Genomic DNA, 17,891 nt, shown 5'->3' with positions numbered 1-17,891 from the left:
GAGAAGGCTAATGCTCAAACCAAGTACACTCCCCTCTACAACTCTGGTTAGACTCCCTCACAGTACACTGGGTAAGATTAAGAAAAAGTCTTCCCTCCACCTGGCCCTGGGGAGCAGCTGCAAGACAAAACTGTCAAGAGACAAGCTGGTAGTCACAGTCACAGAACTCACCAAACCTGGGGCGTCTGGATATTGAGAGAGCTTTGTGTACATATTGACGTGAATTTTTGCCCTGCTTGCATGTGTCCTCTCCTTCCCTTCCTCCCCAGCTTCATTCACTGCATATCCACTCCCCATTTCCTCTCCTCTCTCTTCCTTCAAAAACACTTCTTCCATTCTCCTTCACCATGGAATGGTACAAGTTCTAGGTAAAAATGTCATCCCACGCACAACCAAGGTCTAAAGCCCAACACAGCGAGACACAGGCTAGGAAGAGTGGAGGAGTTGGGGACAATGCAAGTGAGAACAGAAGGTGAACACAAAGTGATTGCAACACTCAAAACCAGGAAAGTGCCTGAAACGATGTTTTGGAAATGCAGAGTGACAAAAAGAGCCAGATAGGGGAATAATGACACATGAACCATAAAGGCAACAGAAAGCATGTTTTACACTGAAAAACATGGGAAATCCAGCAAGTGAGAGATCAGGTTCTGAAACAGCTCCTAAACTAGAACTGTGGAAGTTAAAAAGCCAGTGCCACCTGAAGGAAGATGGCAAAGTGCAACCAGAACATAGTGCATAACCATAGGCACTGGACACATACAGACTACTCAAAAGGTTATACTCTGACAGACAAGGGAAAACTTACTATCTAATGAAAGAGATGTCTTTCGAAACATTCAGAGGATTTTAGTTCCTTCTTGCTTGAAACTGCTCTTACAGAAGCATATTTCACTCTGCTAACTGAAGAACTGCAGAGGGAACAGATGGTTGTGTCTCTTTAGTCCTTAGAGTATACTCTGATTAGTTTGCTTAATTTCATTCACACAGGGTCTTAAGATTTCACAAGACCAATTAAGATTTCAGGTAAAGGAATTACCAGTAAGAGTTTTCTTTCTTCCTTCAAAACACGCCTATCATCAGATCTTAACAGTTCACTTACTTACACACTGATTTTGTTTTCCTGACACCCATTTTCACCACTCTCTGGTTTTGTTGCTGTTTTAAACCAGCAGCTTTTCTGAAAGTACATCAGACACATTAGGATGAAACAAGTTCCAGGACTGCAACAAACAGGACAACAAGAGGAGCCATGTAAAGACTACAACAAAAACACCTATCACTCAAGTATCCACATCCAATACATACACCACTATTAAATCCTCTCATGGACCTGAAGCACAACTTATATTTTGTAGTATGCATAAAAAATTTTGCAAATAATCACTGATCATAGTCTAACCCCAGACATTTTGGGAAAGGCTGTTTTAAAACAACAGCTTTGCCATTATTCTGCATTGAAAAAGACACCAAATTTCTGATAAGGCATGAATAAAATGGAAAAATAAAAATATAATAATGAAAGCAAATGACAGAAAAATACCTTGTGTTTTTGTTTCCCTCTTCCCAAAACAGCATAAGCACAGAACTTCATTCTGGATCAATTTGTGGATACATCGTTAAAACACTGAAACAAAACTACACCTCCAAGCAAAAAAATCACAAAAGGTAAAACTGTGTTAATAAACCAACCACTATTAAAATTACAGAGTATTAATTAGTAACAACTTAGCATAGCAGTTTATTTAATTAGAATATTTGGAGAACAAATGCTGGCTCTGATAGTTTTCAAAATGTAGCTTAACTTTAGAATGCATATGAAAAGCAACCAATAAACTTTTCATCACAGCTGAATGGTATTTACACCACCTCTTAATTTTCCGAATGTTTATTTTGTCCTTTTCTGACTCGAGGGAAGAAATCCTTAAATAGCAGTTCACATTCCTAATATGAACATTCAATTCCTAAATTTCTTAGTGGTCAACTATACAATGGTCATGCCTTCAGGAAGGGGTCAAACAAGTTTAAGTGCCTGGATCACTCTAAACCTTTTAGGACTTTCTGGGCAATTGGATGTTTGTTTCTTTTGGTTTTCTGAGAAAGGAAATTGAAATGCCTCTTGATATCAAGGTTTTGTAACCTTCCATAATCTGGTGTTTTTCTGTAAAACTGTCATATTACAGTTGGCATTCAAAACTCTGGGCTTATGAAACAAAAGTCTCTAGCATAGCACCTTCTAGGAGGTTCCTTACTTCAACAGGTACCACACTTATATACCTGCAGAAGTCTGTCCACAATGGACCACTTGGCATGATTAGGACCTAAATTAAGTCAAGACATCACAAGTTACCTGAACTAGAAATCCAAATAAATATTGGAAACAAATCCAACGTTGTAAAACTGCATCTCTCAAGTGTTGCCACTTGCATGGGTCACATTCTTTCCTTCTCAGTGCATTCAAACACCCGAAGGACCATTACGTTCAGAAAAGAGATCCTAGAAGAACTAAAAGTTCTGACACCAGACAAATTAAACTAGCTGTGAATCCCCTTGAGGAGGTATGAATCATCTCTGAGGTTTAAATTAGATTATCAACCAAGTGAAGCAGCATAGTAAATCTACAATAAAAGATGAATGCCTACAGGAATATAATTTTTGCCCCTAGTGGCAGATGCTTGAACTTTAAAGGATCTGAGACTAAGCTCTTTGTCTAAGCCTTCCTGACAGAAAACAACTGAAATAATGTTTTTGGTTGGTCCAACTTTGCTCCACATGCCGCATGAAAACAGTATCTAAACCCTGTAAATGAAAGTATATTGTCACTTCTAAACCAACTGAGGATCAAACAATTTACAGAAACCAAGACTTATTTTGCTGACAATTAAGCTCTATCACCAAGACTCAAGATTCAATGAAATTTGACAATTGTGAAGGAAAAGGCTTTTGTCTGACTAAGTCTTAAGCATTGGAAGAATCAACAGAAAATCAGAAGACTGAATTAGACTGAAAAGCCTTTGAGGATAAAATTCACTAATTAAAACAACTGCCTTCCTTGCCCTGTTTCCTCTCTGAATTGCTTTGGTATCACAGCAGAAAGGCATACAGGAGGAGGAAAATTTGGTCTAAGGAGCAAGTGTTACATCCATCACACTTCCTCTTACACCAACAGCATTCTCTGTCTATCCTGCTGGTCAAGTTCCATTATGAAGAACCATCACCCCTTTAAAGGCGAGATGAAAGACAAGTATAAATCTATGCTTCACACCCATCTGAGAGGTATGAAAGGTCTTTAAAGCCTTCTTCTTCCAAGCTGAAACCTTTTTTATTCATCACGTTTACTCTGTAGTAATTCAGATACAACCCAAAGCTACCGAAGTGCTGCAGGTCACTAGCTGGAAGAGTATTTTTGCATCTCCCCCTCAGAGAGTCAAAGAATGAACATATCCTTCTGTTTCTTCAAGACCCATAAAATCAAAGAGACATAGAATGGGGCCTGGGTTGGAGGGGACCTTAAAGACCACCTAGTTCCAACCCTCCTGCACTGGGCAGTGCCACCTTCCATGCTCAGAGCCCCATCCAACATGGTTTGAACACATCCAGGGATAGGATATCCACAGGCTTGTCTGGACAACCTGTGCCTGTGCCTCACTACCCTCACAGCAAAGAATTTTTTCTTAATATGTAATGTAAATGTAATGTCTTTCAGTTGTAGTAACTTGTTCTCCTTCTGCCCATTTAATTGAACAATATGTAAGATTTCTATTCAAAACATCTCCATGCTTATTTTAAAATTAATAACAAGTACTCAACAAGCATTTGAACATCTTGCATCTCAAGAAGTACAAATAACAGAGGCAGAGCACAAAGGTATTAACAAATTAAGCAGCGCTCACAGCACTACATTTTAAGCTAAAAACATCTCAGATCATTTCAGAAACTTGGGATTTTGCATTTCACGAAATGTTTGTGTCTCTATTAAAAGTACATCATAATATTGCTTTAGTATATGGCTGAGATGGGACAAAAATTAATTAAATCCTATTTTTCCACAAGAATGTTTCTATTTTTCAAGCAAACAAACGCTTCTGGACAGTGTCAGATTGGACATTTCCACTCTTGAACACTCAGCAGGTGAACAAAACCATCTCTATAAGCCCTCATAATCTTAGAGAAACACTTATTTCTGAAAAATCACTTCTAAACACTGTCCTTAAGCCTTTGGTAGTAGCTGAGCAACACTGGTTATTAAATTGAGGTGCAGCAGAGTTTATTTTTTCTTATCTGAATTAAAAAAATATATGTTAGGATTGTTTTTTCCATTTTTTTCTCTTGGGGATTTTGGGGGTTTAAATATAAGCAGCATTCAATGAATGGCTTTGAATTCAATATTAAATCATACTTGTAGCTTAATTATGAAAAAAGATCATTGTCACTACGTATTTGGAATATTAAAACTTGTCAGCTTTATAAAAACCTCAAGGCACTTTTTACTCTCAAATTCGGCTTTATTTTGAAAGCGCTCCTTAGATAAGATTTCTTAATATTAGAATAAGTCTAGCATAACTAGTTTCCTGTTGAAAATACTGAAGAAAAAATATTCTCTCTATATTGTTAGTTTACTAGAAAATAAAGATGACACTATTAAAGCTAAAACCATTTATATTTCACAGTTCTGAGGCTTTAAATTTGCAGAGGTTTCTGCAGGTATCTTTTGTCTCAAAGCAGCATCCAATAGGTTTTTTTTTTCCTCCAATGGAAATGGAATATTAGCTGACTAAAGGTAAGAAGTACTAACTCTTCCTTAAACCATTTCAATATTTTTTAGTCAGGAAATACCAGAAATATTCTGGAAAGCTAACTGTAATTGTTTACTTTTGGCTGGTTGTTGAGACAGGAGAGAGGAGAACTGTTCTTCTGAAAGGAGACTGAGGAACTAATGAAGGGAGAAAGGGGAGAAGTATTATACTAACCTCAGGCAAAGCATATGGGGTTTTATACATACAACTATATTTAAAAGTAAATATTAAAAATATGGTTAATTTCTTTCTCTAAGTGGCACTTTCCAAATCCTAGATACCCATCCTTAAACACAGGCACTTAACTCTCTAAATGAAGACAGACACCGCCTCTTCTCTAAAGATCAGCATGACAGATTCTAAACAAAAAAATAAGTGCTCTGGAAGAAGAGAGGAAGAAGATAGTGTGAAGTTTACAGCTTTAAGCATTCATATTGAAAAGGAGAGAGGGGGGGAAAACCCAATACTGAGCAAATGCCCCTGGCATCTAATCACTTACTGTCCTCCTGGCATGTCCTAGAAAGGATGGGGCAGGGGCAGTATTCCTGTATGAGAAATTAATTATGACATCTTAAGAACAGGTGTAGGAATTTTGCCTAAAATGTAGACGAAACCATTTATTTTGGGTTGTGAACATTCAAACTCATGAAGTTATGCTAAGAAGTGAATACACACAGGGACAAAGAAACACGTATTCCTAATGAAGGGAAGCTTACCACAAAGCAGAGCGTTTTTTCTTGCCTACACACGAATTAGCAATATTCTGCATTGCATCATTTACATATTAAACAGACAATAACTTCATTGAGAAAAAAGAGGTTTACCACACACACACACAGAAATCTCATCACATCTGATAAAAAGAAAATTGAGGAAGAGTTAGACCATCTTATAATTGCTAGCAAGAATGTCCAAGTTCCAAAACTTTACCCTCTCAAACTTCCAAACACCTTCAGATTATTCTGCACTCTCTGCCCCAACACTAAGTCCAGCTAGTGAAGATTTATGCTTGAAAGAGGGCAGGAAAAGTAGCATTTCCTGACACAGAAAGCAGAGGATTAATTCAGGTACACGGTAGATGAAAACTGACCAGAACCATGTCAGTGGACAGAAAAACCATGACCTTATGAAAAGTTTAACTCTAAACTTCCTTTGAATTTTCAAATGTCATAAATGTTGCACAAGTAGCACATGATAAAAGCTCAAGTTTGAGAAACATTTATACTCTTTTTTTAACTGGCAAATGAGGAAGAAGGAGGGGATCCTACAACTAGAAGAAAAACAGGTCAGAAGTCATTTGTAGGTCTTCTGTAACAGTGCAAAGTCGAATACAAAACCAAAACCACCTCCTGAGCACAAAAGGCACGCTACTCTGAGCCAAACAGCTGAGAATGAAGACTCTGCCACCTTTCTGCCATACAGCAGCTTGCTCTGCATGCTGGCTCTGTGAATAAAACTTCCTACCCAGCATTAGGTGAGTAATAGCTAAGGCAGCCCCAGCCTTTCCAGATTTTTCAGAAACCTCCTCACTCCACAACCTCCCTTTGGGACCACCACAGCTAAATATTCTGTTCAAGCCAAAATCAAGAGCCATGGCAACAAAGTATGCAAATCAGAATCACCTAGGAAAATGTTCGACAGGAGCCCAAATTTAAGAGAATATTAAAACAAACCCCAAACAAAAATGAACCTGCAGTTTCCAGTTTCAAGCTACCTGCCTCAAGGTCGGTATTGCCACAAGCAATAATTAATGTCCATTACATACTACCACAATAATTACAGGACTATTGTCCAGTAACTAATAAAACAAACAAAAAATGTTCTTCATATGCTTGATGCTATTTTAGAACACTTTGAAAAGCTCTCTTAAGGCTGGTAGCTATCAACATATACAGCTTGTAATAATGTTGTCCTCTCCAAATACAACATTATCTGCCATAAAATGACTTCAAAAATCAAAACCTGAAGGAGGTTCTGCATATCTGTATTCACCTGAATGCATAACAAAAAGCCCCTGACAAAGTACCTAATGATTTTGATAAAGGAAAAAAAAGATTATCTGGGGAAGACAGGGGGGAAGACAGCAAGTAATGCTGTACTGTACTGCTTGTAAATAACTTAAAGGTTGTATTTTTTGAACTGAACAACATGCTGAAGTCAAGTTCGATTCAATACCTCTGCTTCTGCTGTTATTTCTATTCTTCGGCCTTTAGTCTGGATTGCCAAAACAGGCAGATTCACATAAAACAGCCATTCTGTTCTACACTAAAATTTTAACTTTGGATCAAGAAGTGCCTTTTGTTTCCAAACACTCTACAAGATCACCACAGGCACAAACTAATCTTCACTTGTTGCATAATCTGCAAGATGCTGGCAATCTGGAAAAAAAAAAAAAAAGAAACCTCAACTAATTAATTCACCCAGATGCTGCAGTGCAGATTACCTAGGATCATCTGGGAGAAAAAATTCTGTGCAGTATAAAGCAGAACAGTGCTAATGAAATGAGTTTGCGCTGTGATAGTGGTTTGTTTTATTTTCATTTTCAGCTACTCAGATTAAACAAAAAAAACCCTAAAACACCCCACCAAAGCGGGCTAGTTTTTCTGCAAACACCACAGTGGTCTAACTGTGTGTCTGTGTGTCCATAAGGGACAGCAGTGGAAGGGTATGGCACAGCCAAGAGCCCAGGAGAGCCAAGAGCCTGATACGCATGGCTGGCACCCGGGATGGGGGAGCCACACGTTCAAGGCTCACAATAAACCTGAGAGGGAGAAGATCTGGGCTGCCTTTCCCACATTCCATATACGTGGTCTCACCACCTGGCTGTTCATTATCCCTGCCCAGCTCTTCTCCAGAGCCATTTATTTTTGGAAATGCTTATGCATTGTTCCAAGGTGGAGTGAAGTGAGTTTTGATAAGTTTTTCCTCATTTCTCAAAAAAGTTTACTTCCCATCTAAAACAGGCATCCATGAACATCAAGAGAGGACATTCTATCCCTGTGTCCCCACTATCCACAGCAGTCGTAGCAGCATCCCACAATTTATAAACACATTAAAAATAGCAAAAAAAGGTACATATTTAAAATAGTTATTATCAAAACAATCAAACAAAAAAATCCTCCATTTTGGATTATCTCTAAAAGCGTATTTGTAGCTGCATCACCTCAGCTGGGCCCTCTTTTTAAGCCCCTTGCAGTTTTCCATCAATATTACAGCAGTCTCTTCCTCTTGTTTTCAAGTATCTCCAACCAACATTTAGTTCCTCTTTGCCACAAATCTCACCAAAACAGCATGCCATCTATGCAAGACTAAAACAAAATTTCGTTTTTATTTTCCCACTATAGCTGCAGGAAAGGGATGTCTCTGAACAGCTTCCGTGCAGTCTTTTAAAGCCAGTATTTTTAATTAGGCTTCTCCGTCTTCCTCGACATTCCATGCCTCCTTTTTGCTCGGCTGAGGTGGGGCGAGAGCTGCTCTCTCTGTAGCTATTTCAGTAAATGAAAACACTAGAGTTTGCAATATCTGGGCAGGTCAGCATATGGTCAGAAATGAGATTCCCAGCAGGCTGTTTTCCCCACCAGGGGATCTTAATGCGAAGAAGATAGAAAATCCCTATGAAAGGATGTGGAATCTTGTGCCGGGAAAGCAGAAGGCTGCACTTGGAAGTGGCTGTCAGTACAAGCTTCACGCAAGTTATTTCCCTATCTAATGTCTCGTCCCCTCCTACGAACAGCTTTTCCGTAAACCTTTTAATTTCACCTCCCGTATTAGGCATAAACGGGGTGAGCTCTGACTCGGTGAACTGAAAATGTAAAGGGCTTGTCTCATCGGTTTATGGCCAAGTTTCATTCAATGATTATTGCAGAAAAGAATAGGATAGAGTTGAATTGATTTTTGCTAATAGATAATAAATGTAAACATAACTCCCAAGTGCCATTTACTAACTTTAAAGACTACTCCTACAGCAATCAACTTTATAAGGCTCCTGACAGAATCATAATGGTGATAAAACACATGGAAGAATAAGACTATTTAAACTCTTAACAAAGCCATGATAATACTAACAGTAAACGAGCAACTCCCATAAAATATCATTTAATAATCACGCCCTGATAAGATTTAAAGTATATATCGCCATTGTTATATGAAAAAAACATTAGAGGCTTTTTTCTTTAACACATGCAGCAACCTAACAGGTTTTAATTACCACACCTACTTCAGTGACGAGCTGTTCCACTCAAACACCCAAACATAATATTTACAACGTTGTGTGGTTGTTAAGGATCTTGATGATTGATGGAACCCATTGTGTTGCCATCTTAATAACAACAAATGCAAGTGATTACCAACACGGAAGAGAGAATCTGTGTTTTTATTTTACAACAAAAGGCTCTCCTATAGGGACTTCTTTCCAACGTAAACTCACAAACCTGTGCACATGTGAACGTGCTTTAGAGCTTGGCACAGGAGTTGAAAACAAAGCCTCTGCTGCTTTAAGGACAATGTATTTTTTTGTATTAGCTTAAGAGAACATGAAAGCTGTCAAAAGAGCTGGTACAGTTTTCCACAACCCTGCAGAATTCATCTTGACCACAAGGATATATCTGAAAACTGCATCAAAAAGATAGCACAGATCTTGTTTCCAAAAAAAAAAAAAGCAATTGAGTCATTGAATCAAATAGGAATACAATACATTTCCTGGCATTGCTACTGAATATTTATATCAGTGACGAATGAGACTACAAACAAAATATCTTAACATGAAGCTTTGCCTTGTTAACTGCATGATATGCCAAAACACCACCTACTGTAAATCACACGGTTTAAGACCAGTATTTCTTGTTTGAACATGCTACTTGTTCAGCAGAACCACTTGTGTGAACAAGCATACATTAATGTACACTAACTAGAGCAGTTTCACTATCCAACTGATAAAGTATAATTTAACAACCTCATTATCAGCATTGTAATTTTCAGACTGCTGAAATACCATATTCGTTGCAAATATTATATGGTTGAAACCCTTTAACAACATTGCCCATTTGACACTTCTGTCAGATACAATGCAGATAGGCATTTGTGCATTGATGAACATGCTTTTAATCCTATAAAGGAACTTTCTCTGTCAAATCATAAGCATTTCAACACTTGATTTATGAACATCATAATTAAATTCCTTATGCCTTAAATAAAAACAAACTCTGCATTATAACAACAGCTTTCTTTCACATCTTTTTATATTTGGAATTTGCTTTCATGTGCTGCTATTAGTTATCAGTTCAGCATGTCATTTCCAGCTGCCAAAACCAAAAAAGAGTATTTCTCTTTATAACCAGGTCAAATCTCAAAGTCTAGGTAAGCACTCAAAGGGATCAATGTTTATTTAATGCTTCCACAACACATTTGTGGGAAAAAAAAAAATCTGTTAATTTAACAGGTGGAGGACGACCATCACACAATTCAGTGCTTCCCATTTCTAAGAAGGCCAGAAATGCTGTAAAGTCTGCCAAAATATTTCTTTTCCTCCTATGAACTGTCAGAACCAAGAGTTTGGGGAGATACAATTCAGAAAAAAAAAAAAAAGCTGCATTTGTTCAGTGATTCTGGTCCAATTTAAATTTTAGACAGAATCTCTAGAAGGGGGAGAGATTCCTATTTTATCTGAACAAATTAATGCATATCATTCATTCCTTCTTACAGCACCCATCAGCAGAGCAGCAGCAGGTTTCAGCTTTCTAAACTCAATGCAATTCAAAATTACACACAATTTACACTAAAACTACCATAACTGGAAATGATGCATGTTACACATTAGCATCCCTTCTCTAATCTCTGTCCCTAAATCCTGGAAAAGAACAATTCATTTACAAGCTAAGCAAGTAATCTTGAATCAAATGCTGAAGCTCATCAAAACTAGGATTCTCCGAACTGTTCAATAAGAAACTAATTTCAAAAGAGGCAACTCCCAAATCAGTCTTTGCTGCCGAAGTTCAGGTCCCTTTCACCTAGCTTTGTAACAAATTTGTTTTGAAGCGTTACAAACACCTTGTAAAAGAAATTAAAAGGAATAATGGCTGAAGAAGGTCTCCCTGATGGGACTCTTCTGACTCTAGAGGACTATCTGACTTTTTGGCCACTAATTCCAAAATGAAAAAGTTCCTGAACTCACAACTACATGAAGCTGAAAAGCTTATTGCATAAAATATCCGGAGAAAATACTATTCCTGCAGATAATGAAGACAACTGAATGAAACCACATTACTACTGCTCAGCAGAGAGGTTGAAAATTCACTCCTCAAATACCATCTCTAAAAATGTAACAGATGAACTTCGTCATCCTTCTAACAAGCCGCTGTAATGCTCGACTGGGATAAAACAGATCATGCTGCCCTCTTGTGCTAGACGTGCACAGAAACCAACCCCTTTACTCCTGCAAGTGACATGTGAAGAGCAATATATAAAGCATTCACTATGAAATAGAAAACATCCACATCTTCCTACTTTACAGATAGTTTGACATTCATGTTATTCCCTTACTGGGATATGGGTAGAAGAGCAAAGAAGTTTCCAAAGAGCCAAATTCTACTCTCAAAAAAAAAAGTTTTGTGAACAAATGCAAACAAGTCAGATGTGATAAAACCCAAACTACTAACACTTCAACTATCCATCAAGCTTTCGCTATCACTGTGTAAGTGATGCAGTAGAGGTATCTGCTGATAAATCTGAATTTCAGTCATAAATAAATGGCAATTTTTTCTGAATACACTTTGGTCAGTCAGGATTATCAGCTCAGTAGGGTTAGACTAAATGCTTAAGAAAGAAACAGACGGTCATTTATTAATAAGGTTCTTCCAATGCAAAATATGCAGTAATGTTTAACTATTTTTAGACCTATGCCAAATTACAGAAAGGTGAAATCTGTGTACATACAAATTTTTTTGGCTGGGAAGGGAGAAAGGAGCGGGGTCCTTATATTCCTTTTGTCTCTGCTATGTAATCCAGGTTCCGAAAATACACTGACATTCTTCTATCATCTGGCTAAGATGCTGGTTACTATTCCCTTTACAACTTTCCCCTCCCTATATATTGCCAATGCAACCTGTGAAGAGAGATCTTGGGTTCATGCCTAAACTGATTCACAAAGCATTAATTTTTTTTACAAGTAAGTCATCTCATTTATTCACCAACACTGATTGAATCTACACTGTTGGGAGCTGACAGACATGTCATGATTCACCACGTATTTCCATTTCCTAATGTCGACTCTCTGATGCTCCTCACTACTCTGTTTCCCCAGTAAGAATTACCAAGAGCTTGGGATGTCTGTTTATTTAAGTTTCCTTCCTCGACTCTGGAACACAGATCACCATGTGTTCAAAATACTAGCCGTGGCATTTTTTAATTACTGATTATTTTTTGATAAATAAAACAGCAAAATTCAGTTCAGCATTGCTTCTGCTGAGGTCTTAGGGACTTCACACAAATACTGAGAACATGCTGGATGCTTAAATGACAGATTTGACATTGCAGCTTTGCTAATATGGGATATGATAACTAATAGTTTGGTTTAGCTGTTACAATCACAACACTAGAAAAAGGGGCATTTAATAATTTCAATTTATTTTCAGTATGTCTTTTATAAGCATATTAAAAAAAAGATAGGGGGAAAAAACAAAAAAAAATACACCCCACCTCAATGCAAGAAATTGCATGTGAAGTTCTAAAAGATAAATAAACAGTTAGAAATCCATGTAAATCAGACAATGAAATACAGATGTTACAAACAGGATTTCAGAACTGCTAAATGCTGCAATTCTGAACAAGAACATTGTCTCATGTGCCATTTTTTCTCTTTTTTTTTCCTTTTTCAAATGATGTAGAGATCAGAACAGCAGTACTTTTGCATGCTACCATGACCAGAAGAAAGATGAAGGGAAAGAAATATATGCATCCTGAAGTTAATCTTCTACTATAAAGTATCTGTTTAATAGAAACACACATCTAAGTCACAACAGTGTGTGAATACCAGCGACAGGCAGGTTTTATGAATGTCAGTTTTACAATGCACTGCTAATTGGAGCTTCACAGTGTTACAAAGCAAACTGGTGTTACTCTACATTGTTCCTGTTTTCTCTCTAGTTCTTAGTTTGTTATTATGAGCCAGATTTATGGGCATTCTTACAAGATCATTATGTATTCCCTCAAAAATACAGTTACTGCATATGCTTCGCACACATACACAAGAGACAGAAGAGGAAAATCCCTGTCTGACACATCAGCACTAGGATTTCTTCTGATGTATGTGCTCTCACTAGCTCTCCACCAACCCATCTCTTGAGCTTCCCTTCTAATCCTTTGCAGTGGCCTTGAATTTACATTTCCACACAGTCACTGTACAAGTAGGCCACGTAACACAGCCCTAAACTTCTGCAGCTTTAGGGGCGTTTTTAAGATCAAATTGTACACATTTCGTTCATCATATCATGGGCATGAACCTTTTCTCCACATGAGTATCTATTCCTTGAAAATACTACTAATTTCTCTGAAACAGTAAAGCCATCCCTATATATCCTTACAATTAAATGTCGCCTGGTGCTATGAGAACAAGCCCATGCCCCTTTTTTTCCAAGGGAGTGAAGACCATCAGGTTTCTGTTTCTCATGTAAAAGAGAAACCTTTGGCTAGTCAATCAGTACCACCCACTTCCCCACTCTTCATTCTGCTCTGGCTTCTCTCTCCTTTCTTTTGAAGAACATAAGGATCTGGATCACAGTTTTACAAAATGCATTCATACACATTCAGCATATGGGAGACACCCTGTGAAACTGCATCAGAACAGCAGTGCAAATACAGGTCAACACACAACACCAAAGCTACAGGTAATTCGCTGTTCTGTAAGCTGCCATTTAAAGATAGTAAGATGAATCATCAATAAGCAGTCTGAGTTTGAAACTGAAAAAGACTACACTGTTAAATTTAAAGTGTTTAAGTAAAAATTTAAATTTAGAGAGTCTAAGTGAAAGAAGCAAAAGAACCCAACAAAAGTGCAAAAATACTACAAAATTCTAATTGTCCAGAAATGGTATAATTTGTGCAATCAAGGAGATACATTAAATGCTGAGGGTTTTTTTATACCAATAAACTTACCAATAGGATTTCTGTCAAAAAACAAGACAGGAGCTTTCAAAATGGATTGAAACATTTTGTTGTGCAAATTTTGACCAGAATTGACAAGAACTTGAAACACCAGAAGACTTCTTATTATGCCAAATGATATTGTAGCCACTGTTAAACCTGAAACAAAAAAAAAAACGAAACCATGAATAGAGCCTCCAAAAAGATACGGATCTTTCAGAAGAAAAAAAAAGCTAAAAATAAAACTGAACTAAAATCAAATTCTCTGGACTTCTGCATATAGCAAGAATCCAAACTTAAGCCTATGGGGACTCAGACTGAGTGCAGAACACAGATACATTTGTCACTAGTTTCAGTTACTATCACAGAATCAATTTAATCAACTTCTCCTTTTCTGTTTGAAAGAATTGGTACTTCATAGAAATGTAGGAAATGTCTGTTAACCCATTAGATAAATCTGTATTAAAACTTTCTGCATAACAGCCTTACTAAAAAATTCATTTCACAGTCCCATGTGTAATTGTGGATTGCAGAGGTCACTGAAGATTCAACACCTGCCAGCAGGTATTAAACAAGTAATATATACATGGCTATTTAGAGACAACCTTGAATTACTCCACATCAGCCCAAACCACTCATGTCATTCTTCCCCTTGTAAAACACACCAAATCATTTAAATTATGTGTACTTCTTTCACACTTTCTAAGATGCATTCCTTATGCCGCGTGAAATAGAGTCCTTCTAGGGAACTGGTCTGCAGACTCTTCTGGGCACAACTCTGCTTACAAGACAAGGGGGCTACAAGGCAAAAAACTGACATAAATAATGAGATTGCTGTTGCTCTGTTTGCTGCGCATAATCTCCAATGTGGCTGCACAAATCCCCTGTCAATAAGGGTGAACAGTGAAGGTGTAAACCTTACATTAGGCAGAGCTTCCAGGCTCCACATGATCTGCTTCAGAAAATCAGCATAGCTACCTCAGGTCTTGAGGACATGCTGAAGTTAGACCCCAGCTGTCAGCAGGAAACATTGCCTCTTCTAAGGGCAGGTTAAAATTGTACACAATTCAGGAACAGCTATAGTAACAGTGGGAAAGAGGGAGGTTTTAAATTATGTGACGTGGTTAAGCTATCCCATCCTGCTTCCTTCTGTATCCTCTCAGGGAGCAAGAAAAGGTATCATCACTCTCTCATTTGCCTGTTTGCAGTTTATTGCTCTTAGTCTGCAAGGTGCTGTTTTTAAGAAAAAAGATGGTGGCTGGGATGAGAGTTTGTTTGCCTTGTCCCAGCTGCTGCATTCCAGGCCAGGTAGGAGAAGACAACTTTTCCAAGAGTAACTGCACATACCCAAACAGGAAAGCTGGAGAGCAAAAAGGGAGCAGGAGAGGCAGGAAGCAGCAGGCTATGGCTGTGGCCCATTCCTAACAGCAGTCTGTGGGAGCAACAGGAAGAGAGGGACCACATCCTGGAAACCCCACATTTCTGTACAACTTTACTCAGGCCTGGAAGCTGTTGGTACGACCCTCACAGAACAGAGCACCTGAACAGACCTAATGGCTGGGGAGAAGGAAGAACAAGACATGCTTCCAAGTCCCTCACCCGGTCTGTCTCTTTGCTTTCCCTGTTCATGAACTCAGAACCTCAGTATGAGAGAGACAAGGGCCCTTTGCATATTCACCTTATAGAAGAGGTGTGGAACTGGTACCTTAGTTCTGGCCAACAGTGTTTCCTATTAACAGCAATTTTACTCTTCTAAATCTCTGTTTCAGAGAAGCAACAAGGACTAAGAAGGAACTACAGTGGTGAATTTTTTTTGTCTTTCCAAACACTGAGAATCAGAAATAAAAAATGTTAAATTATTTTATACTGTTTTAGAGATTATAGAAAAAGATAAGTTGGATTATAATGTATTTCATATAAAATGTACTACCTTTTTATAACTTCGCCAACTTCACTTACAATTTTGTGTAGGTAAGTCAATGCTGTCTCTTCAACCATTGCAAATATCTTTAAGTCATCTGAACATTCCAATACAAAGGTAACCTCTGTTGTTCTGCTATCTAGAGCAAAATATTCCTTAAATGATAAAATTTTCACTAATGTGGTTTAGGCTCTCTGGTCAGAGAAAGTGAAATTTGCCACATTTAATCATACTGTGCAGTCCACTGGAACAGCTCACGAAATAAGACATTACAGAGAGAAAATAAGAGCCAAGTTTATCTGGCTCCTAAATTGTTGCTTTCCAGGCCAAACACAATGTTTTCTGTCAGCCACTCAGATCACGTGGATTCCAGAAAACTTAACTGAACAAAAAATCCTGCATCTATTCTCTCACCCATGGAGCTGTTTCTGAATACATTCAATGCATATTCTTCTGGCATTCCACCTGTTTTCTCACACCAACCATTTACATCTCCATGAAGAAATTACCATGCCATACAAAACCGTACATCACTAGGAGTGTTAAATAGCAGAATCTGAGAGCATGCACGTGATTCTTCTGTGGCAATTTTTACTACATCTTGGAGCAGTTTTTCAAGATGTTTGGATGCCTGAATGCAAGGATCAACGCCCTTTTCTGAATATTCAGAAGCATATATGCTACCTATTGAAATATATCGAAATGTTTTTTAACAACCTGCTTTGCATACCCACCTAGGATGCCTTTTAAAAACTTGTTCTTTTGCTATGGCACTTCAGAAGAAATGTAGCCATGCCAAGTTTCAGAACAGCACAGAACAAAGATCCATTAGTAATCCCTCTTGCCATCCATACAATGACTGAAGATTTAGCTCAATGACTTATTAATATATAGACAATAACCACAATTTAATGTGACAGATTTTTCAAATACTCAATTCCTGGTTCACTTTCCAAAATCCAGGCAAAGCAAATTAAGATTCTGCATTCAAACTATTCCTTCTGTCAGATTTATTTTATTTATTGCAATTAATTTAATCAGAAAGCAAGACTCAGGGTCCTAACCTGTTAAGACACTGGTCAGTTACTGCTAGAAATCACATTTCCTCACACTGCCATTGCTTTGCACCTCTCAAAGCTCTCTATCAGATAATAAATAGTTCTTAGATGCACACAGATGTGCACGTGCAATTACCTGCATAAATTCCCAAATAAAAGTTAAGGTCTAGAGGTTCAGTCTCATTTGTTCCATTATTTCCATTTGTTGAGAGATTCAAGTTTCCTTGATGATTTGCCCTGTGGAAATGCACACAGAAGATAACCATCATCAAATAAGTGTGTTCAGCTGTTTCTAGATTCAACTCTGTTGAAATCTTCAGTTCACAAAATCTCATGTATTGATGCCGACATGCATCACAACATGAATAGATGCAATCACAGTCTACACTTAGCATAAAGTTTAAATTTTTTCCCCCACAAAAGAAGTGGAAGTCAGAGGAAAACCTGAACCATTCTAGAGCAGGTTCTCTTCCCTTTCAATTAAACAAACAGCACTTGACTGGAAAGGCAGAAACAACTGGCCAGTTATTATCATCAACTTACCAGTAAGAAAGCCACCAGTCCTGGAGCACATAGGCCACCTTGAGTAAAAGAGGCAAATACAAGAATCATCTTACAAAATTAAAAAAAAATATTAGAAAATTAAATTTACTTGCTATTCTTTCAAGCTCTCTGGGAAAACATCACATATTCAGAGAAGTATGCCATCCAGTCTTTCAAGACCAGCAGCAATTTGCCAAGCACATTAGAAGGTGCTCTACAAAGAAAGAAGTTACCTTAAATTACCTTACATGTTAGCAAACTAAAGGAAAGTAATACACTTTAGCAAACAAAATATAGCAGCTCTTCCTAATGTATGTTAATTGAACATTAAAGAACTCATTTTCTCAGTTCCTAAATTTGCTACAAGAGATATTCCAAAATGCTTTTTGATTAACAAACTTTCTGATGTTACCAGTCCAGAAATTTGTGTTTACTGGA

At 37.7% G+C, this 17,891-nt stretch overlaps 1 protein-coding gene across 2 annotated transcripts in view; it reads right to left on the bottom strand.

The window, feature by feature from the left end:
• ABCC4 (ATP binding cassette subfamily C member 4) overlaps positions 1-17,891 on the bottom strand; it is a 146,366-nt gene that overhangs the window by 77,527 nt on the left and 50,948 nt on the right. For both annotated transcript variants that reach the window (XM_042043721.1, XM_042043712.1), the window contains exons 17-19: positions 17,454-17,491; positions 17,047-17,147; positions 13,944-14,090 (exon numbers count right to left, since the gene is read on the bottom strand). In XM_042043721.1, the coding sequence (XP_041899655.1) occupies positions 13,944-14,090; positions 17,047-17,147; positions 17,454-17,491 (286 nt within the window). The remainder of the gene's footprint in view (positions 1-13,943; positions 14,091-17,046; positions 17,148-17,453; positions 17,492-17,891) is intronic.

Source organism: Corvus kubaryi, unplaced genomic scaffold (assembly GCF_017639235.1).
Source record: "Corvus kubaryi isolate FWS band 111438036 unplaced genomic scaffold, C.kubaryi_AGA036_p1.0 133, whole genome shotgun sequence".
Lineage (NCBI taxonomy): Eukaryota > Metazoa > Chordata > Aves > Passeriformes > Corvidae > Corvus > Corvus kubaryi.
Note: the sequence above shows the minus strand (reverse complement) of the source record. Positions and strands in the feature narration are given on the sequence as shown.